General features: G+C 42.9%; 1 protein-coding gene across 1 annotated transcript in view; it reads left to right on the plus strand.

The window, feature by feature from the left end:
* The window catches only part of LOC126271871 (ras-related protein Rab-23), a 442,999-nt gene that overhangs the window by 30,838 nt on the left and 387,769 nt on the right, over positions 1–24,392 (plus strand). Inside the window, exon 2 of the mRNA XM_049974217.1 lies at positions 18,155–18,225. Coding sequence (XP_049830174.1) covers positions 18,193–18,225 — 33 coding nt within the window. The 5' untranslated portion in view covers positions 18,155–18,192. The remainder of the gene's footprint in view (positions 1–18,154; positions 18,226–24,392) is intronic.

Raw genomic sequence — 24,392 nt, forward strand, 5'->3', positions numbered from 1 at the left:
ATCCTGTCACCATATTACTAAAGATGAATTGCATGAGGCAGTGCGTATCTCACCTCTAAAAAAATCTCCGGGACTTTATGGCCTCCCTGTGGAGTTTTATGCCCGCTACTGGTCTATAATTGGGGACAAGATCACTTTCATGTCAAATGAGGTCCTGAACGGAAAACCGGTCCCTGCAGATTTTAAGGAAAGTAAAATAGTACTGATTCCTAAGAGTAAAGGCAAAGCCAACTTAAACAATTTTCGGCCTTTTTCCCTACTAAATTCTGATTACAAAATAATTTCGCGTATTATCAACAAAAGACACTCTGCCTTTTCCAACAAAATATTTAGTTATCATCAGACTTGTTCTCCGATCAGAACGATATTCGAAAATCTATCTGCATACAGAGACGTCATTGCAATTACCTCAGTGAAAAGTATAAAATGTGCTTTAATCTTTATAGATTTCAACAAAGCTTTTGACCGCGTTAGTCACAGATGCCTCTTTGCGACGCTGTCAGGAATGCCTTTCCACCCCCAGATTGTGAACATGCTAAGGAATATTGCAACAGGTATAAATGCGAAAATAGCAATCAATGGCCAAACATCTAAACCCATACAGATAAGGTGAGGGGTTCCACAGGGCAGTCCCTTATCTATGTTTTTATTTTCCGTATCTTTAGAGCCCTTCCTCCGCACTGTCCACGCAAGATTAACAGGCATAACATTGAGTGGTGAGAAAACTGTCATACGAATGGTTCAAATGGCTCTGAACACTATGGGATTCAACTGCCGTGGTCATCAGTCCCCTAGAACTTAGAGCTACTGAAACCTAACTAACCTAAGGACATCACACACATCCATGCCCAAGGCAGGATTCGAACCTGCGACCGTAGCAGTCGCACGGTTCCGGACTGCGCGCCTAGAACCGCGAGACCACCGCGGCCGGCAGCTGTCATACGAGCTTATGCTGATGACGTGGGCGTTGTAATAAGGAATAAGGAGGAGACAGTTACACTGGAAAGAGAAATCCAAAGGTATTGTCTAGTGTCGGGAGCGACAGCAAATGAAAACAAAAGTTAAATATTTAATCTACGGGGCCTAGATCACCTTCGACTGGCATGGGCAAAACAAGACAACAAACACAAAACTTTGGGAATAACCTTAATGGCATGTCCGATGAGGATGGCTGCTTTTAACTGGACGGAAACTAGGAGGAAAGTTCATGGTGCTGTAACGGAGAACATCCATCGAACTATGGACCTGATACAAAAAGTCAGATTCATCAACTCCTGCGTTTTGTCTAAAGCGTATTTCACTGCGCAGGTATTTCCAATCCCTAAACTAGTACCGAAAGGGATCATGTCCACTGTTACCAATTATTTATGGCGAGGAGACATATTCAGGGTTGGTGCGACTACCGTTATACTGGGTGTCAGAAACGGGGGCCTCGGTTTGGTGGATATTCGCAATAAAGCATCTGCTCTGTTCCTCAAACGGACTTTCCATATACTCAGAGAACTTCCACAATGTATAACCGCGAAGCTCTTTGAGGCTGTGACACCCCATAGCCTGCAAGCACCGATTGATGTGCTAAGGATTAATGCCCGTCTGCAGTATATGAGGAACTTTTTCCTCGAAGCAAGATATCGTAGTGACGAAATCAGAAGCAACACATGTATCACAGCGCGCGACATCATACTTGAAAGTAAGTTAAACAAAATTGAAACGAAATTCCCAAATTGTGACTGGAAAGCTGTATGGCGGAACATCAACTTTGCCGGGCTATCTACAGACGTTATTTCCGCATGGTACAAAACAGTTAATAATGTCATCAGCACCAACGAGAGACTATATGGGATCGGTTTAAACCAGACACACCTTTGTGGAAAATGCAATCTGGTGGATACACTCAGCCACAGATTCACCTATGGTGGCAATGTGCATAACTGGAATTGGATCAGGCAACAAATCGCCCTTCTCACCAGATCCTCTACGGAATATATAACGCCATCGCTCCTCCTGAGACCAGACACGACATACTTTCCGAAATTAAAAACCAACGCAATTAGCTGGTTACTGGGAAAATATGTTATTTATGTCATCCACACACTTGGGTCGGACAACGAGATGGAATTCCGCGTTTACATGAAGTGTGAATACGCAAAAATCAGCACGTATCGCAACCACAAGAAGCACTACGGCAACATGCTGAAGATCGTTTTTGAAAGAATGGGAGTCGGTTAAACATGTGGCACCACTACAACACCTTGAATGACAACTAACAGAAGTCACTTGTGTTCTCATTATTATTTACTATTATCTTGCTTCCGGAACTTTTTTTGAGAAGAATTGTTAAGTTTTTATTTTTTTATTTATTTATTTTTCAGTGTTCAGTTTCTACTCAGAGAAGAGGTTTGTTTGTCTTTCTTACATCGGAGAATGGGAATATCGTGTTACGATTTCTGCACACTTAGTGATATGACCCAACAGGGAACATGAGAAAGGGGTGGGAGGGGTTTGGGCCTGGACGCACTGCTAGTGCGGTGTGTACCACGCCCTGACCATCCTAAAAATACAATACAATAAAATAAAATAAGTGAATAATAAAAATTGGATTGCTGGGAAAAAAGGATGGATAAAAAAGTGGATAGAGAAAAAAGGAAAAAAAGCGGCCTAAGGGAAAAAAAGCGTGTTCGCTCAAAGGGTAAGCTGTCCTCTGTAATAAAAAAACTGAGTTCATGGATGAAAGATGAAGTCGAACAAGAATCATGGAACGACCACACCGAACAAATACAACGAACACTAACGAACAAAATGAGATCAATCAAAAAAAAAAAAAAAGCGCTTAGCGTTTGAACTGTCAGATGAACGTGTATCAGGCGAGGGCTCGAATCCCGCTCAGATTTAATTTTAAATCTATATTTTTTTCATCACTGGTCATATTATTTAATTTATATGACAACTGAGAGGTAATATAATTTAAAGAAAACAACGTGTACTTGCATGAAGTGAGTGAATTTTTGAGTTATTTGACTAGTTGGTATTTTTGATTAAATTTAATTATTAGAACAAACATGTTTATAGCTATCGGCAAGTAAATTAAAAAATGGATAGAGTTTTCCTGAAAATGTATGCCTCTCGTCGTGATTTGTGAAATCCGCTATACATGCAGTCTGGTAAGGTACCCGGAACTAACTCTGTACTTCGACACTTCGAGTTGCAGAAACAGAGGCAGGCCTCATTTGGCAGTTAACTTGCGTAGCTGTCAGATGTTGCTAATGTAGGAAGGATGAATAGTGTAGGTACAAATTTGCATTTGTAACACAAAAACGAAGATTTGACCGGTAGTCGAACCGTCGCCTAACGAAGCTCGCACGCTAACCACTTTTTAAAAAAATATGATTTCTTTCGGTATTGTTCGTTTTATTTGGTCTCGGCGGACGTCACATGACATCATTCAAGTTGATCGTTGATTCCTTTACTCAGTTTTTTTTTTTTATCACAGAGGAGAATCGGCCCGTTGACCGAACACGCTGAGCTAAAGTTCGGCACCTAAGCAGACACATCAGTTACATAAAAGACGCTTGAGACTTCTCTTGCGATTCTCTCGAAATTGCCATTCTAGTGCACCTTCCTACTTGCACATTACGTTGGTTTAATGGCTACTCTCTCTTTCCAAGCATTAATCCCGACTGGCGGGGTGTGCTGGTTAATCGGATGTGGCATGTTAATTTTAAGGGATGGCCGGATGCCCTTCCTGGCGCCACCCCATTTGCCCCCCCCCCCCTCCCCCCCGGGAAGGAATTAGTGTACCCCAATCGTCTACATCTAGTGTAATCCATAGAGTAGTGCGAATGTGTTCAGATGTCTGCGAGCCGTGTAACTGAGGCGGAACGTGGGGACCAGCCCGGTATTTACCTAGCGGGATGTGTAAAACCGCCTAAAAACCACATCCAGGCTGGCTGGCACACCGGCCCTCGTCGGTAAAACGCCTACCCGAGTCCAGGAAGTACCGAGTTAGCGCACTCGGCTATCCTGGCGCGTATTTAATAGATACTAAGGGTGTACAAAGTTTGAAGTAAATCCGTGATCCCGACGTCGTGGCCTCGCCTTGCCAGTACTGCACTAAACAGCAACGACTACTAGACGAAGCAAATCAGAAAATATTACTCTGTTCCACAAGTCTTCCGTTTTGAATCCAAGTTGCATCGCAAAATGAAGACGTTACTTCGACTGAACCGTCGATCTAGGTCTACCGACTACTTTAGCAATCTCTTAAGAATATTTGCACTCATTATGTAAGCGCAGAATAAGTTTCCTTTCGATCAGCGTCGTCTTAATACCCTTACGGCCCAAGGCGCTAATTGCACTGTAACGGCGCCGTTCAGAACCACAACAGGCGATAGAGGGGGCAGCGCACGGTTGACTAGTGTGTGCCGTGGGTCAGCGCTATACTTTAATCATTGCGCGCAGTATTTCGGCATGTTCAGATGGTTGACGAATACTTTAGGAACCAGCTCTTGTATTACATTTTCTATTTAGTTAAACTTGCTGTCGATTTGGATGTTTCTTTCTTTACTTTTCAACAAGAATGTCTTACCGAGGTAATTCTTACAAGACTGGCTCTTTAGATTGTGTATACATTTCTTTTCATGGTTCAAATGGCTCTAAGCACTATAGGACTTAATATCTGAGTTCATCAGTCCCAAAGACTTAGAACTACTTAAACCTAACTAACATAAGGACATCACACACATCAATGCCCGAGGCAGTATTCGAACCTGCGACCGTAGCAGCCGTGTGGCTCCGAACTGAAGCGCCTAGAACCGCTCGGCCACCGCAACCGACTTTCTTTTCATGTTACCCAGACTTTGTTTTCTAAAAGATATGCAGCTAGACGAATACTTTTTGGACTGACTGTACTTGATGAGTCGAGTTCTTCTGTTCATCTTGCTCACTGACTTACATCTCGTGCTCTTCCAATGTCATATATATACTCCTGGAAATTGAAATAAGAACACCGTGAATTCATTGTCCCAGGAAGGGGAAACTTTATTGACACATTCCTGGGGTCAGATACATCACATGATCACACTGACAGAACCACAGGCACATAGACACAGGCAACAGAGCATGCACAATTTCGGCACTAGTACAGTGTATATCCATCTTTCGCAGCAATGCAGGCTGCTATTCTCCCATGGAGACGATCGTAGTGATGCTGGATGTAGTCCTGTGGAACGGCTTGCCATTTCCACCAGGCGCCTCAGTTGGACCAGCGTTCGTGCTGGACGTGCAGACCGCGTGAGACGACGCTTCATCCAGTCCCAAGCATGCTCAATGGGGGACAGATCCGGAGATCTTGCTGGCCAGGGTAGTTGACTTACACCTTCTAGAGCACGTTGGGTGGCACGGGATACATGCGGACGTGCATTGTCCTGTTGGAACAGCAAGTTCCCTTGCCGGTCTAGGAATGATAGGACGATGGGTTCGATGACGGTTTGGATGTACCGTGCACTATTCAGTGTCCCCTCGACGATCACCAGAGGTGTACGGCCAGTGTAGGGGATCGCTCCCCTCACCATGATGCCGGGTGTTGGCCCTGTGTGTCTCGGTCGTATGCAGTCCTGATTGTGGCGCTCACCTGCACGGCGCCAAACACGCATACGACCATCATTGGCATCAAGGCAGAAGCGACTCTCATCGCTGAAGACTACACGTCTCCATTCGTCCCTCCATTCACGCCTGTCGCGACACCACTGGAGGCGGGCTGCACGATGTTGGGGCGTGAGCGGAAGACGGCCTAACGGTGTGCGGGACCGTAGCCCAGCTTCATGGAGACGGTTGCGAATGGTCCTCGCCGATACCCCAGGAGCAACAGTGTCCCTAATTTGCTGGGAAGTGGCGGTGCGGTCCCCTACGGCACTGCGTAAGATCCTACGGTCTTGGCGTGCATCCGTGCGTCGCTGCGGTCCGGTCCCAGGTCGACGGGCACGTGCACCTTCCGCCGACCACTGGCGACAACATCGATGTACTGTGGAGACCTCACGCCCCACGTGTTGAGCAATTCGGCGGTACGTCCACCCGGCCTCCCGCATGCCCACTATACGCCCTCGCTCAAAGTCCGTCAACTGCACATACGGTTCACGTCCACGCTGTCGCGGCATGCTACCAGTGTTAAAGACTGCGATGGAGCTCCGTATGCCACGGCAAACTGGCTGATACTGATGGCGGCGGTGCACAAATGCTGCGCAGCTAGCGCCATTCGACGGCCAACACCGCGGTTCCTGGTGTGTCCGCTGTGCCGTGCGTGTGATCATTGCTTGTACAGCCCTCTCGCAGTGTCCGGAGCAAGTACGGTGGGTCTGACACACCGCTGTCAATGTGTTCTTTTGTCCATTTCCAGGAGTGTATATTCCCATTGTTTATGTTACAGTTATACAGACAGAAAACTATTTTGTGGGATTCTGAATGAGATATAGCACATAGTTTCGGATTTTGTCACAGAATAATTCATTTGAGGCGCTGAGAACAATAAATCACACCATCGTTGATTGCGATACAGTAGCATTAATTCATGCTCCTGACATCTGTTGATCTTATGGGGTGTCAGGTTCATCTGTACTGTATACCACGTTGAACGTATATCTGAATACTCTCAAGAAGTTGTCTCACTGGTTTCTCTGAGATTCGCTTGAATTTAGGGTGTCGAAGACGACCTGCTTTCGGCCCTTAGGGCTCTGCGCCTCATTTGCATTCTTGTCAAGTGACCTTGTTGACAGATGGTACTCCTTGAATTTAATCATTCCTCAAACGGCAGTTTGTGTTCGGAGCTGGTTATCTGCTATGCAGGAATCGACTTTCCTGTGGAGTGTCAATATGTACCTGTATTATTTGCTAACAGAAAAGAAGATTACCAGGAAAAGTTAACCGCAAAGAAACTAGGGCATTTCAGACCAGATCCATTGTGAGAGAAAGTGACGAAATCAAATCAGCGTGACTGCAGATGAACATTCAACAAGAAAGTGTATATATATAATATGCGTAAGTTGTGTGGGTGCAACGTAAGAATGCCTGACTTTAAGCCCAGAAGTTACTTCGTTAACTAATACATGATTAAGGATGTTGTACATTTGTTTGAAAAAAATAAAAAACCGCGAAGACTTCCGCTTACACAAAAATGCGAAACGGATAGTAGCGAGAACTAAAATATTCTTTCGTTCGTGCCATAAACTGTATGATCAAAACAAAATACCACCAAACAGCTCTTCCTTTTTTTCAAACAAGTTTTGCTTATTATTATTATTATTATTATTATTATTATTATTATTACTGACAGCGGCTGAAATTGTATAAATAAGTTGATAAGTATAACTGTTCAGCAGATGCTATTAATTCTGCACTCTCATATTTATCGGAATTTAACAATTTGTGAACACCCTGAATGTATACCTACGACCCGCCACTGGGAGAATCTTAGCTCTAACTCAGTTTGGAATCAGTACTGATAAAAATTCCTGAACTTACGAAAATAATACACTCGTCATGCCACGACATCCTGCTGTATTTGAATGTACTGACTCCATATGTTGTTTACTACGTAAAGTTGCAAATGTGCGCTACTTTTGATAACTGCAAGATTAAATTCAGTCCTCACTCAGTGATTTGCTGATTGTTGGTGGCTCGTTGACCTCATTCGAATAATTCATCTCCGTTGGCCGCGGCTTGTAATATAGTTGTTTTCAACCAAGTTAGGGTGAGTTTAAGCTTGACACCTCGCTGCTCGTCAGCCTGGCCCGGCGATGAGGAACCAAGTCGACTGAGTCACACCGGAGCATTTAACCTTAGCCAAAGCTGCTCGCCAAGGCCGGAATAACACTATCAAATATCTTTGTCAAAGATTTGATCAAAGATATGATCAAATATTCGACAAATTTATTTGACAAAGGTCTTTGTCGTGACGCTAAAAGGGGTATTACACTGTCATCATATTTTTCTTCAACGTTCAAGATGGCTGACAACAACATCTTATTAACCGCAGCAGTTTCATGTACCACAATTGCAATGTGTGCACACGTGGAAGAGAAGCGGGGGAAAAAAAGGAAATGTACCTGGAGGACGTTGTTGGTTTTACGACGAGACGATAAAAGCATTCAACAAAACTTATTACGTGAGCTTGTAGTGGAGGACGTCAAGCCATACATATATTACTTAAGAATGGATGAACATACATTTCCGTATATACTCAGTGAAGTTTATCCTCATATCACAAAGCACAATACTCACTTAAGAACTGCTATATCTGCAGTAGACAGGCTCACTGTGACACTCCGATTCTTTGGTACAGGAAGAGTTACTCTAGCTTACAGTACAGCACTCGAATACCACAGTTCACATTAACGAAAATAATAAATGTTTCAAATGCTACAAAAATGGCTCTGAGCACTATGGGATTTAACTTCTGTGGTCATCAGTCCCCTAGAACTTAGAACTACTTAAACCTAACTAACCTAAGGACATCACACACATCTATGCCCGAGGCAGGATTCGAACCTGCGACCGTAGCAGTCGCGCGGTTCCGGACTGAGCGCCTAGAATCGCTAGACCACCGCGACCGGCACGAAAATAATACCTGAAACGTGTGCAGCAATTTATAAAGTACTAAAGGACCAATGTCTGAAGGTAACTAAATCGCTTCAGGCAACTGCCGGGATGGTCCCTTTGAAAGGGCACGGCCGATTTCCTTCCCCATCCTTCCCTAATCCGATGAGACCGATGACCTCGCAGTTTGGTCTCTTCCCCCAAAATCAACCCAACCCTCTGAAGGTAAACAAATGTTCAATACACTTTATGTGCATTAAGAACTATTTTTATTTTATAAACAAATCAATTAAATTTTGTGTCCGAAAACCGTATCTCTCGGCTAATGACCTTCTCAATATTTTTATAGCTCTCCAATCTTCATGAACTATTTTTTTTTTTCATGGTGCCTCGCGTTGTAAAGCGCCTCATCAGCTTCATACATGTCTATCAATTTTGTAGTTGACGGTACAAACCAATTGTATGTACCAGCCATGTCTCTAAACACACTACAGATGACAGAACGCTGCAGCGACGCTAGCACTCCACGTGGTAACAAGTCACATTGCAGTGAACAGAAGACAAGCGACTTCATGATGAAATCTACAGCGAGGTCCTAGATTTGATCAAATTTGACGACGGAAGAGATTTGACAAAGTGCCCTATTACACCATCAAACTTCTGTGACATAAATATTTGACATATCAACTTTGACAAAGAAATTTGATAGTGTAATACCGGCCCAAGATCCCAAGATGCATCTGGTTTGCGTTTCGCGCCGCCAGCACCTCCGCCAGTCCTGAAACTTGATACATGGTTGCCTGCCTCAAGGCCACTCTAGCAGCGCGTTGTTTGACTGCTCCTCGTTGTGCGGTTTCTCCCACAGCTTATATCCATTTCTAAACCTCCATCTACATCCATACTTTCCAAACTAAAAGGCGTTAATTTTATACGGGAGTGGCCTGGTTCATTGCCCTATGTGACACCAATTTTGCTTGGTCGCGACGTTCCGATGGTAGCTGTTACACTATTGACCATTTAAGTTGCTATACCACGAAGATGACGTGCTACAGACGCGAAATTTAAACGACAGGAAGAATATGTTGTGATGTGCAAATGATTAGCTTCTCAGAGCATTCGCACAAGGTTGGTGCCGATGGTGACACCTACAACGTGCTAACATGAGGAAAGATTCCAACCGATTTCTCATACACAAACAGCAGTTGACCGGCGTTGCCTCGTGAAACTTTGGTTTGATGCCTCGTGTAAAGAGGAGAAATGCGTATCATCACGTTTCTGACTTTGATAAAGGTCGGATTGTAGCCTATCGCGATTGCGGTTTATCGTATCGCGACATTGCTGCTCGCTTTGGTCGAGATCAAATGACTGTTAGCAGAATATTGAATCGGTGGGTTCAGGAGGGTAATACGGAACGCCGTGCTGGATCCCAACGGCCTTGTATCACTAGCAGTCGAGATGACAGGCATCTTATCCTCATGGCTGTAACGGATCGTGCAGCCACGTCTCGATCCCTGAGTCAACAGATGGGGACGTTTGCAAGACAACAACCATCTGCACGAACAGTTCCACGACGTTTGCAGTAACATTGACTATCAGCTCGGAGACCATGGCTGCGGTTACCCTTGACGCTTCACCACAGACAGGAGCGTCTGCGATGGTATACTCAACGACGAAACTGGGTGCACGAATGGCTAAACCTCATTTTTTCGGATGAATCCAGGTTCTTTTTACAGCATCGTGATGGTCGCATCCGTGTTTGGCGCCATCGCGGTGAACACACATTGGAAGCGTGCATTCGTCATCGCCATACTTCCGTATCACCCGCGATATGCTATGGGGTGCCATTGGTTACACTTCTCGGTCACCTCTTGTTATCATTGACGGCACTTTGAACAGTGGACGTTACATTTCAGATGTGTTACGACCCGGGACTCTACCCTTCATTCGATCCCTGCGAAACCCTACATTTCATCAGCATACTGCACGACCGCATGTTGCAGGTCCTGTACGGGCCTTTCTGGATACAGAAACTGTTCGACTGCTGCTCTGGCCAGAACATTCTCCAGATCTCTCACCAATTGAAAACGTCCGGCCAATGGTGGCCGAGCAACTGGCTCGTCACAATACGCCAGTCACTACTCTTGATGAACTGTGGTATCGTGTTGAAGCTGCATGGGCAGCTGTACCTGACACGCCATCCAAGCTCTGTTTGACTCAATGCCCAGGCGTATCAAGGCCGTTATTACGGCCAGAGGTGGCTGTTCTGGGTACTGATTTCTCAGGATCTATGCACCGGAATTGCGTGAAAATGTAATCACATGTCAGTTCTAGTATAATATATGTGCCCAATGAATACCCGTTTATCATCTTCATTTCTTCTTGGTGTAGCAGTTTTAATGGCCAGTGGTGTTGTTGAACGCATCGGCTAATCGCTTGAAGGCTTTGTGGAATGCGCGTCTACGGCGCTTGGTTCGTTGAACCGCGCAGACCGCCGGCCTGGGCAGGTTCTTCGCGAGGTTGTTCTACGTGCGTCGCCCACGCATCCCATTTGCATCCCAGCAGCCCACACTCGAGTGCCCGCTAGCTGCTGGCCGCCCACTCTACTGCAGATGCCGGTCGTGCATTTCCTGACCAGCGGGCAGATGGCCCCGTATATCTTCCTTTGTGAAACAGCTCTGGCAGCGACAGAACTGGCCCCAGAAGCAGAGCTTGAGAGAGCCGATCTGTACTCTGTCTACACACGTGATCGTGTTTCGTACTGTACCACTGTAAGCTTTCTATGAAAATTTGTCTATCAATGAAAATACTGAATATTCTTTTTTCAAAAACTTCCTCCCCGTGTAACCTTGTGCTTTAGTTATCGTATTCATCTGCTGAACAATACTGACTGTTGGTTGGCTCTGTGTTGCGCATGTGAACAGTGTTGTGAAAAAGAATGTTAAACTTGGTGAAATACTAATTTGGAACAACGAAAACTAATCTAATTAAATACCAAAAGTTAGTAATTGTGTACTCAATGAAAACTGTTCAACTGCAGCTCAGTACTGAAGTTCATTATGAAGTGCAATTTCTGACTTGAAATGCCCACAAAAATAAAATACTGCTGTACTCAGAACAAAAATAACTATTTGAGATTACCTACACTGTTGACTAAATTAATCTGTTTGCGTAGCGCAACACCTGATAACCCCGACTACGAACTGTTTCAAAGCGAGATATGCCCTGAAAAAAAAATACTTTCCTTATACTGAGTATTTTATTTTGTGTCTGGTGTACTGACTTTCTAGAAACTAAACAGAAATCAGTGGTTGCTGCATCAGCTAAATAAAAAAAAAAAAACTAATTACAAGATTTGTATTTTTCTTGTCAGAAACAATCCTTGGCTTCATGTTATCGCATATCCACTATTTTATTAATTATATGACGGTGTATATATGTTAAAAAAAACGTCTGTTACACCTGGGGTGGAGATAAGTAGTGACTATGAATACTATTTTGTAATTTTAAGTATCTTTCATGGGTCTGGTGTCCGGGGTTTTTTTCTAATAACATTCCAGGTCTCGTCAATTATATTCACGTTTATTTGTAATTCCAAAGTCCTTGATACATCCAATTTGATACATATTCTCATTGATAATTCAACAGCTGACAGAGAGAACTTTCCCGAACAAAGGCTACCACACAAGTACAAACTGACAGACAGACTCACAGCACTGAACTGAACTCTCACTGCATGACAGCGTTCCCTATTTATACTTCACAAACAGTCAGTGTTTCTGATATTCATTATTACTGTATCGTGAAATTAATAGTTACAATTAAAATTTACAAATATACAAAAGGTTAACAATGAGAGTATGTACAAAATAAAATATCATTTTGTTACGGAAAAGTTTAGAAATCGTACAGTTTAATCTTTACAAGTAAATATGAGTTATTTACAATAATGCGTTTTGTTAATTAAAAAATGCAAATTAATTACCGCACAGAAAATGTTCCTAACATTTGTATTAGATATGCACAAGCTGTTTGATTTTTCTACAACAGTAAAATTTCGAAATATGCGTCCAAACGCAAGTAATGTAGTTAACTACAAGTGCTGGAAATGATAAGTTAATTATTTTGGTAATGATGATAGCTCTGGTTTACAAATTTGGGATTGAAGTTACATATTGCTAGAAATTACGTAATTTTAGATTTGGTTCTACCTTTTTTTTATTAAGTTACAATAACTTTTCCAAATAGAAATTTCGAGATCAATTTGCTGTTCATTAACGAAAGGAATAACGATACTAATATTTATGTTTGCTTATTGTTCAATGAATTACACACTGATTATTACATTCATTATTAAAAATATATGGTTCATAGTTATTATTATGTTACAAATGTACATATTATATAATAGTTAGTCGTTGTATTTAAATATCAGTCTTTGCTCAAAAAAAATCATTAGATCATAAATCACTCTTCCACAGTGTCTTAAATTTAATAACTGAAATGATCGATACCAGGCTACACATTCCAGGCATCGACTGTTATAGTAAAGCGGGGGGGGGGGGGGGGTCTGGTATGTTATAATGTCACGTAAGATTCAGTGCACACACGACAAAATATTCAAAACTTTACTAACTATGCCAGAAGAGGGTTTTACTTTAAAGAAGGTCGCACTTGAAAAATTAAACTCTGATTACTGTCGAAAAAAGCTGTACAACATAAGAGGAGCCTTAACAATTATAAAATTCTCTCAATACAGAAGTTCCGCCGTGTTGTTTGAGGCACCATGTCACGGACTGCGCGGCCCCTCCCGCCGGAGGTTCGATGGGTGTGTGTGTTGTCCTTGGCATAAGTTAGTTTAAGTAGTTTGTAAGACAAGGGACCGATGACCTCAGCAGTTTGGTCCCTTAGGAATTCACACACATTTGAACATTTTTTGAACAAAAGTTACAGGGATTCCAACCAACTGCGTTGTTTGTTACATACTAAAAGCAGAGAGATCCATTTAATACTAATCATGAATTTTATTGGTTATTTGAGGACAAAAATTTCCTTCAATTAGCGGTACTGTCAAACATTTTATTTTTGCGCATGCATTGGTTACAAAAATCTTCCAAAAAATTTTCTCCGTTAGGAGAATCTGTAACGTATGCTTATGAACAAGTTTTCATCTCCATTATGAAGTCTTTCAGCTAGTTTCTCTCAGTTTCAGTAATATTGAATCTCCTTCCCTTAAAAACTCAACTGTTCGGTACTATTCTTCAAATAAGAAAGCCCCATCGCTGCACAACTGACAGGCGAGAAAGCGAACCGTAGACACATTTAAATACATAGTGAAGGACCTTATTCATTGCTCGTCCAGAGCGCTCATTCATCTTTGTCCCTGTACAGGAAAGGTGAATTATTTACAAGGGCAGAAAACATGTGTAAACCTCACACCACGTTCTCGTTAGTGTGACACCAAATACTGGCGATACATTCATACGTCTCTATTCTAGAAATTGTTTACTTGAAAATAAAAACATGCTAAATGATACTCCTTGTGCAACGATGCGGTTATTTGTTGTTCGTCCTACAGAAATAATGTCCACTCACCTTGCGGTGAATTTCTTCTTCTGCAGTCCAACCCGCACGACTAACCTGTTACAAATTGCGCAATTTGTACGTCGCCTAGAGAAAGCTGAGCCGGAAAGTAGTCGCACTACACGCTTTCTACAAATGGCATGAAATGGTTTCTAATATCAGGTTAAATGAGCTATTAAACGATAGATAATCTGTGAGTGAAAGCTCCAGTTTATTGTTACTAGCTTGATACGAAAACACCGCCAAGCCCGTGCTACTGTTGAGTTATAGATCCATCGCTCACACGCCATCATTGCTCCTTGTAACGGTGAGCTTATGATATCCGTCCGAACCAGTTAATAAAAAGGTTACAAAACGGGTTGTTTGTGGCAAATGTTACACAGATTGACTACCACGAATTTTCAGTTCACGGTCACGGTCACTTCACGGTCACGATTTTGATTAATTCAAAAGAAACAGTTTGCACATTAAAACCATGAGTTTGTGCACTCATCTTTCTCATTCGTTCGCGCTCACTTTGCGGTACTCAACCGTCAATTTTAACCCATAATTGCGCAGAATACTCTTACTTATTCATAGCTCGTAACACACGCGCCCGGAACATTGCAAAGGCTCCGAACGCTTTAGAAAGCAATTCTCTCACTCCACAAAATACGCGTGAACATGCTGCCCTCCGATTGGCTAATACACGTCGTAGCCAATACGATATTTGTATTGATCCGCGTAATTCCGTTGTTTTTTTTACGTTTGACCAGTCACTAATTGATAGTCTTTTATGACCAAATTATTAAATGAAGGAATTTATAAAGTCCACAATTATCAAAATAGCTCTCGATTTAAATAACTGAATTGTCGTAAAACGTTTCTTGCTTTCCTAGCCCCGTAAACTGGCTAGTTGCACTTCACAATTTTTCCCAACTGCAACTGACATGGACAGACGAAAAGTAGCATATGCAAGCTACTTCGAATCGATTATTAGGTATGGTATTGTTTTCTGGGATAACTCGACAAACATAGTGCGGATACTAAAAATACAGAAAAAATCATACTAAATATGTGCACTGCAAATCACAAAGAACCATGTCGACCATTATTTAGAAAACTTAAAATATTAACTCTGCCATTCTTATACATATATGATATTATTATATTTTTGTACACCAGACATGAATTAGTTGAGGGAAACCATTTTGTCCATTCACATGATACCAGAAACAAAGAAAATTTTGTGCTCCCCACCCACCGCTTCAGACTGTATGCCCAGGGACCTCAATACATGGGAATAAAAATTTGTAATAAATTAAAAGGGAACAAGTTGATGCAGATGAATTTAGGTTCACTTGAAAGAAAACTATATGAGGTACTCAAACTGAAGTGTTATTACTCAGTGGAAGAATTCATGAGGGACAAACTGGAAATTTGAGCTGGGTACAATGTGTTATTCTTATAGTGCTGTTATTTATTATAGTGCTATTATTTATTAATCTAAAATTATTGCAATTGTTTTATAAATTTTTGACATGTCTCCTGTACGCAAACGAAATGGATTGCAAACGTACGTCACGAGATGAATAACACACAATTCAATTCAACAGTATTGTTCCCATAGTATACTGCCTCGACTCCTAAGAATTATACAGTCCGTAAGATGCTGACACCTTTCGGCGACAGCTGTAACTACTTGAAACTGTTGCTGGATTGGAGAGCACATCTGCCAGGCGATAGCCATAACTCCTGTCTGCAGGGAACTGTCCATTCTTATTAACTGCTATGGGCGCGATGTAAAGGCGCTACGCCTCATATGTGCATAGTCATTGTGCTAGCCGGACTTTTCATAGCGCTTTCGGACTCGCGAATGATTCCTTGAGCTGATTTCACACAATTTGTTACAACCACCGGCCGCGATGCTCGAAGCTCCCTGACCGTCAATACATGACGTCTGTCTGGTCGTGATTCATCGCCGTTGCTCCTTCGTGTTTGCACTTCACATTCCCATCAAAGTTGATTAGGACAGCTTTCGATGGGCGCGCGTTAGAAGTCCCTGAGCTCTTGTGACACTTATTCTGCCGTTGCTGCTTTTCTTCTGAGAACAGAATACTCCCCTCCTCCGTTGATATCGGCTGGTCCGCCTTTCGTGGCTGCTAGTGGTCAACTCCGCACGAGTCATCAACGGCCATAGTTGGCTTTCACGCAGTAAATCCTCAGCGACTCTCCTCCGTATCACGTTGCAAAGACATCCTAAGGATACAGTGAGTCTAAAAAGGTATTCGTCTAGTTGTAATAATTTTTTAAAAAAACTTAGTATGTCACGTGAAAGGAAGCGAACATAAAATGTGAACATCCAGTCATATGCAACGAACCATGGTAAGTCATTTTTATTTGTGGACAAGGAAATAAATACATCCACAGCGATGACAAATTTGTCAAAATGAAGAATTTATTCAAGGGCTATTTCAAAAAGTATTCGTCCACTCATTTTTTTTTAAATTTGCAGTCTGAAAATATGAATTCAGTTACAAAAATTAATATTTAGTGGTGTTTCCCTTTGCAGCTATTACTGCTTGTAGTAGTCTGGCCATCGACTTGATAAAGTTTGCCGTCAGAGAGGCTGGAATTTAGTCCCATTCGTCTTGAAGTGCCTCTTTTAGGTCTCTTTTGTTAGAAATGTGTCTTCTACTGATGCTATCTTCCAGTACTTTCCCAAGGTGTTCAGTAGGATTAATGTCTGGGCTCTGAGGAGAGGTGTTTTAAGTTGTTTTATGGTATTGTACGAGAGCCACAGCCTTGTGTTTAGAGCCGTATGCTTTGGGCCGTCATCTTGTTGAAAAATGTAAGATCCTCGCGGACCTAATTTTTCGGCGCTAGGATTCAGATTGTCCTTTAAAATGTTGATATACATAGCGTGATCCATTGTACCTTCTATGAAATGTAATTTCCCAACACCTGGAGCACTCATACAGCCCCACGCCGTCAGGGAGCTACAACTGTGTTTAACCATTGGCACTAGATTGCGTGGCAGCATTTCCGCATTCTTCTTACGCCACTTCTTCTTACCCCACACCATTCGCCTGCCATCCGACCCTAACATATTATACTTACTCGCATCAGAAAATATTACTCTATTCCAGAAGCCGTCCTATTTGTATCTGTATTTCATCGCAAAACGAAGACGTTTCTTTCGATTCTGTTCACTGATCCAAAACTTCTTGCCCGGTACCCGGCCGTGATACCCTAAGTTTTCAAGGTATTTATGATTGTGTTGACACGTACCTTCTTTCCCCTAGACTCTCACTCCCCAGACAACTAAGGAGCGCTGATTTTAGGTTTCTTCTTCATTTCCCTCATGATAAATCTCACGTCTGCATCAGTCAAAGTGCGAGGGCGTCCGGTACGTGATTGCTTTCTTAATGATTTTGTTGCGTAAAATCGATCTGTTATCGACTGAACCGTCGATCTAGGCCTAGCGACTACATTAGCAATCTCGTAAGATGACTTGCACTCATTATGCAAGCGCAGAATAAGTTTCCTTTCGGTCAGCGTCGCCTCACCACCCTTACGGCCCATGGCGCTAATTGCACTGTGTCGGCGCCGTTCAGAACCACAGCAGGCGATAGAGTGGGGCCGCGTACGGTTGACTCTAGTGTGTGCCGTGGGTCAGCGTTGTAGTTTAATCTCTGCTCGCAGAATTTTGGCATGTTCAAATGGTGGACGAATACGTTATGAACTAGCTCTTATATTACCTCTTCTATTTTGTTAACCTTGCTGTCGATTTGGATGTATTTCTTCCCTTGCTTTTCAACAAAAATGACTTACCGAGGTACTTCTTACATGACTGGATCTTTAGATTTTGTATTCATTTCTTTTCATGTTACACAGACTTTGTTTTGTAAGAGATGTGCAGCTTGAAGAATACTTTTGGACTCACTGTAAGTCCCCTCACGTGTATTACTGCGTGGTCGGACTGACTCCACCCTTGTTATTGTTCCAGGTGCGGCGATGAGCTGAGTGCACGGAAACCAACCAGCCATGCGGGAAGAGGAGCTCGAGGTGGCCATCAAGGTAAGAAACCACAGTGAGGCATTAATCCCCCTGTCTCCCAGCAGAGTAGCTTCGGTATACATACCAAAAGAAAGTAGTTATGTAAAATGTCAAAGTACATTGTACTGCATGTGTCAGTCTTCTCCAATGAACCGTCATGAGAACAGGACGGACGATCCAAAAGCAACCAGAAGTCCCTACCAGTCCGCAGAGGGCCATAGTGACCGGTTCTCCTGCTGTGTGCCACTTCGATGCTCTGCTTTGAATCACGAGACCAAAGTTCCTCTTTTTCCTAGGATACGCGTCCAGGAGTCCGTCTTTCTACATGGTGTTGCATCTGTTTGGTCATTTTATGTTGCGGACCCCACACAATAGTGTACTCACATAAAGCTTTTGCCAGAACCTAAACTCCATTTACCCCTGACGGTTCTTTGGTCACAAGAACTTGCTCCCTTTCATGCTGTTGATCTTATATCTTTCCACATTGTTCGAGTGTGACCTTACTAATGCACGTGCATTCTTTCTCAGTTGAATGACTATAACAGCATTAACTTTTAGGAGGATGATTAAATGAAGGATAAGAGGAGCACGCCTGAAGAACGTTTTCATTAAATGTCTTCAGTATGTACTGCCGTATCAGTACACAAACATCTTTAAATAGTAAAATGGATGTTTCGGCTGTCCTGCTTCAGATTTCCGCTGGGCGTGTATCATTACTTACCGGTAACTCAGAAAGATTTAACTGAACTTGACACCGGCTGCAGAAACCTACGTACATCGAGAAATTTTTTCTCTAGAGACATTAAAAGAATATACTGTAGTGTGCCATATGTTCTGATTACGTTCCTATATTACCAGCAGCTCAAAAAAAATCATGATCCGCCTGCATGCGAGGCTACATGGAATAAATAACCTGCAGTGATGACGTGTTGATCTCTATTTCCAGTCAGCTGTTAACGTTCATGCTATCCTCCCTAACAGTTCTTGCAGGAAAAGAAATAAAAACACCAACTGTGTGTAATTATCGTCGCCTGTACCTCCGCTTCCCCTCTTGTAAAATTTTACTCATTAACTTTCTCGGCACGACAGCACAACATGCGTCTCTCTTTTTGTTGCCTGTCGCATTCATCCTGAGCCTTTTCTAACACCCACTAACTCGTCTCTTGCCGCTTTAATTATTTTTGCCTCTGTTTCAGTTCCGCAACACTACCCGAAACCTTGGAATGACCTAGTGTGTATTGTGTATGAAACCTGGGACCTAGAAACGACAGAGGCTCCCTCATGCAGTAGCCCGCCTCGCAGGCCACCCACCCCACCGGCGTCCCACACCGAAGCCAAGGTTATTGTGCGGTTCGGCCCCCAGTGGACCCCCCTCCCCCACCGGAAACGTCTCATACCAGACGAGTGTAACCCCCTATGTTTGCATGGTAGAGCAATTATGTTGTACGTGTACGTGGAGACAGTATTTGCGCAGCAATCGGCGACTTAGTGTAACCGAGTCAGATGGAAAACCGCCTAAAAACCATCCACAGACTGGCCGGCACATCGTACCTCGACACTAATCTGCAGGGCGGATTCGTGCCGCGGACCGGCACGCCATCCCGCTCGTCAAGCAGCGCGTTAGACCGCGCGGTTAGCCGAGCGGGCAGAATGACTTTGAATCTCCATTATTTAAACCTGTTACACTTACTGATGTTCCAGTTAGTTAGTGGTTTGGAAGGTACTCTTCCCGGGTATATATATACCATCTGGTGAGCAAGATGTATGAGACAGGCGAAATTCCCTCAGACTACAAGAAGAATATAATAATTCCAATCCAAAAGAAAGCAAGTGTTGGCAGATGTGAAAATTATCGAACTATCAGTTCAATAAACCACAGCTGCAAAATACTAACGCGAATTCTTTACAGACGAATGGAAAAACTGGTAGAACCCGACCTCGTGGTAGATCAGTTTGGATTCTGTAGAAACGTTGGAACTCGTGGCGCAATTCTGATCCTACGACTTATCTTAGAAAACAGATTAAGGAAAGGCAAACCTACGTTTCTAGCATTTGTAGACTGAGAAAGCTTTTGACAATGTTAACTGGAAAACTCTCTTTCAAATTCTGAGGGTGGCAGGGGTAAAATACAGGGAGCGAAAGGCTATTTACAATTTGTACAGAAAGCAGATGGCAGTTATTAGAGTCGAGGGGCATGAAAAGGAAGCTGTGGTTGAGAAGGGAGTGAGACAGGGTTGTAGCCTGTCCCCGATGTTATTCAATCTGTATATTGAGCAAGCAATAAAGGAAACAAATGAAAAATTCGGAGTAGGTATTAAAATCCATGGAGAAGAAATAAAAACTCTGAAGTTCGCCGATGACATTGTAATTCTGTCAGAGACAGCAAAGGACTTCGAAGAGCAGTTGAACGGAATTGACAGTGTCTTGAAAGTAGGGTGTAAGATGAACATCAACAGAAATAAAACAAGGATAATTGAATGTAGTCGAATTAAGTCGGGTGATGCTGCAGGAATTAGATTAGGAAATGAGACACTTAAAGTAGTAAAGGAGTTTTGCTATTTAGGAAGCAAAATAGCTGATGAAGGTCGAAGTAGAGAGGATATCAAATGTAGACTGGCAATGGCAAGGAAAGCGTTTCTGAAGAAGAGAAATCTATTAACATCGAGTATAGATTTAAGTGTGAGGAAGTCGTTTGTGAAAGTATTTGTATGGAGTGTAACCATGTATGGAAGTGAAACGTGGACGATAAGTAGTTTAGACAAGAAGAGAATAGAAGCTTTCGAAATGTGGTGCTACAGAAGAACGCTGAAAATTAGATGGGTAGATCACATAACTAATGAGGAAGTATTGAATAGGATTGGGGAGAAGAGGAGTTTGTGGCACAACTTGCTAGAAGAAGGAATCGGTTGGCAACACATGTTCTGAGGCATAAAGGGATCACCAATTTAGTACTGGAGGGCAGCGTGGAGGGTAAAAATCGTAGAGGGAGACCAAGAGATGAATACACTAAACAGATTCAGAAGGATGTAGGCTGCAGTAGGTACTGGGAGATGAAGAAGCTTGCACAGGATAGAGTAGCATGCAGAGCTATATGAAACCAGTCTCAGGAACCAAGACAACAATATATATACGTTTAATCAACAGACGAAACGTGTCGTTTAGATGATGTATGAGTCAGTTGACATTGTAACAATGACTTCACGAGCCTATATGTCAGTAGAAGCTGCTTCTCTTCAAGGTGAAGTTTGTGTGGTAATCAAGCGCCGAGGGGAAGTTCAGCTATATGCGTTGCATCAGTGTATGCATTTGTATCACTGTCGATTCCAGCCATCATACTTTGCCATCGAATGTTTTTTTCTCTTTTATGGAAGTGAAAAATAAACATACGCTAACTTTTTCTGTTATTCATTGGTAACGAAACATCAGAATATGCACAAAAATACTCTTAAGAGAAGTCGTGGGCTTGCACCTCTAAATACATCAATAACTTTAAATGTGTAAAAGGTAATTATATTCAAGAAAACTTGGAAATTTTAGAATTTTATGGTGGCTCGTATACTTTGCAAATAAACCATACGTTGATCTCAGGTGGTTACTTTGAACACAAGCAGGTGGCCATAATATTGTGACAAAACCGTGTATTTTTGTGACTATATATATTTCTAGTTCCGCGTTAGACTGAAAAAAAACTGTCCGTTTTGAACAACCAATGTATTTTAATGAAACAAATAAAGGAAAACGTGACTGGCTTAAAACACACGTCGTACGCTACATTTTTCCTCGGGTACATAAAAACTCATGAGATAGTGCAGGCATTGGTAATAAAATGCATTAAACTCTTCAGCAGCTAGTTGCGATCGTAACTTGTTCAGTAGTAGCGTACGGTTTCCTGTAGAAAACGCTTAGTCGGTTGTCAGATAAAGCGTGCTGTTTAATACGATGCGCGTTTCTGTTTTAGGTGTTTCCACCTACTAGTACACAACGTCACTGCGGGACATCTAACTGTGCTCTCAACTGATTTTGTGCTTGTTGAGAACCAGGCAGTCGTAATACTGCATTCCATAACTTGGGTAGAAATTAGCCGTGTTCGGCCATAAATTCTACGTCAGACGTGATTGTCAGTTTCCTAGCGTTGTGTTTGAGATAGCGCTGTCGAGATAGCGAATTTTGCGCCATGGCTCATGAGAAACTGACTGCAGTAAGAGTAACTTACAGAAAAGCTTTTAGTGAATCAAGGAATGATGGTCTATGTTCATTAGCCACAACATTAAAACATTTCATCTCATATTCAACTACGTTTCGAAAACACTACCTCATAATCACGGAGCCATCCGTTTAAGCTAATTCGTGTGATGCGTGTTATTTGCTTTCCACGTTTTTTCAGCCAAGCTGGTTATGCAATTTAATCACAAAAAAGCTTTACGTACTGCAATTACAGTGTGACATGTCACATGGTTACATAAAAAATTTGTTGCGTAACGTAATGAGTATAATCGCAAAATACTGATCGGAATTATTTACAGAAGAATCGAGGCCGACCTCGGAGAAATCAATTCAAATTTCGTAGAAATGTAGGAACATGAGAGGTGATACTGAACTTACATTGGAGACAGGCAGAACAATGGCAAAGTATGTACCCGCCCTCGTGTGGGTTGCGAATGTGTGTTTTGATAAACATGTATATGTTTTGAATCTTGGTCATTACGTTCTGTAGCTTACACTGCCGCAAAATAATTAGTACACCGGGAAAGACAACGTCGATTTTGATCCGATGACGGTATATGCCTCCTGCGGGACATTAAACGTATTGATAATGGTTTCAACGTCACCCGCCAACAGATAGTGTAGGGGCATAACTACCAGAGCGCCATCTGTGCCTAACGTTTAATAGGGAATGCTCACAGCCAGAAGGCGACCGGGTTCGACAACGAGGTGGCGGGACTGTAGTATTCGTCAAAAACACAGTACGACATCATCAGGAGGATCTAGCACCCCTAAAATCACTGGAAGCCACGGCGGTTACAATCTTCACGGCAATAGGTAACATAACTCTGGTGGCGGCGTATCTTAGCCTCAAGAAACAGTTGGTAGCCAGAGATTTTCATGCTGTCTTCGGCCGACTCAGTAAGGTCTTGTTGGGAGGAGACCTTAACTCCAAACATGGGGCTTAGCATAAAAGCAGGGCCAACCGATGAGGACAGCTACTCTACGATCTACCGAACGATCAAGTCGCCATCTATGGGACACGGGAGCCAACACGAATCCCGGACTTTGCCGTCCATTCTCGATATAGTGATTGTTAAAAACGTCGCTGCAAATCTACAGCTCAAGATCATCCAGGACCTGTCATCTGATCATCTATCAGTTCCCGGACTTCTCGACGGTGGCGGCCTCCCAATACCACCTCCAAGCTCCAGAGCTAACTGGGACTTACCTTTACAATAACGCCCGACCGACCCAAGCCGTCTCTACAGTTTCGGAAACTGATATCACTGGGGCAACTTTGAGAGCTAAAAATCAGCAAGCAACAAGACGTGCAGCAACTGGTATCTTTCATCTCAATGAAATCAAGCATCACCGGAATACTCGCAGAAAACGATGGCAACGGCACAGACATCCAGAATATAGCCGGATGATGTTTCGTTTGTCCCGGGAGCTACGCCGCCGAGCTGAAGAATGGCGGCAAGACTGTAAGTAGGATGTTTAGGTTTTTATGTTGGTAACGCCACGTAGCGCTCTATATGAAAATCACCGACTGTGCTGTGTGCAGTCATGTGGCTGGTTTGCATTCTTGGAATTTGCTATTGTAGTGTTGGGCAGTTAGATGTGAACAGCGCGTAGCGTTGCGCAGTTGGAGGTGAGCCGCCAGCAATGATGGATGTGAGGAGAGAGATTTCAGAATTTTGAGAGCGGACGATCTGGACCTGTGTCCATCAGGAAGAGTAAATTTGTAATATTGGATATGGTGAACTGATATGTACACTCCTGGAAATGGAAAAAAGAACACATTGACACCGGTGTGTCAGACCCACCATACTTGCTCCGGACACTGCGAGAGGGCTGTACAAGCAATGATCACACGCACGGCACAGCGGACACACCAGGAACCGCGGTGTTGGCCGTCGAATGCGCAGCATTTGTGCACTGCCGTCGTCAGTGTCAGCCAGTTTGCCGTGGCATACGGAGCT

This window comes from Schistocerca gregaria, chromosome 5 (assembly GCF_023897955.1).
Source record: "Schistocerca gregaria isolate iqSchGreg1 chromosome 5, iqSchGreg1.2, whole genome shotgun sequence".
In the NCBI taxonomy this organism is placed as follows: Eukaryota; Metazoa; Arthropoda; class Insecta; order Orthoptera; family Acrididae; genus Schistocerca; species Schistocerca gregaria.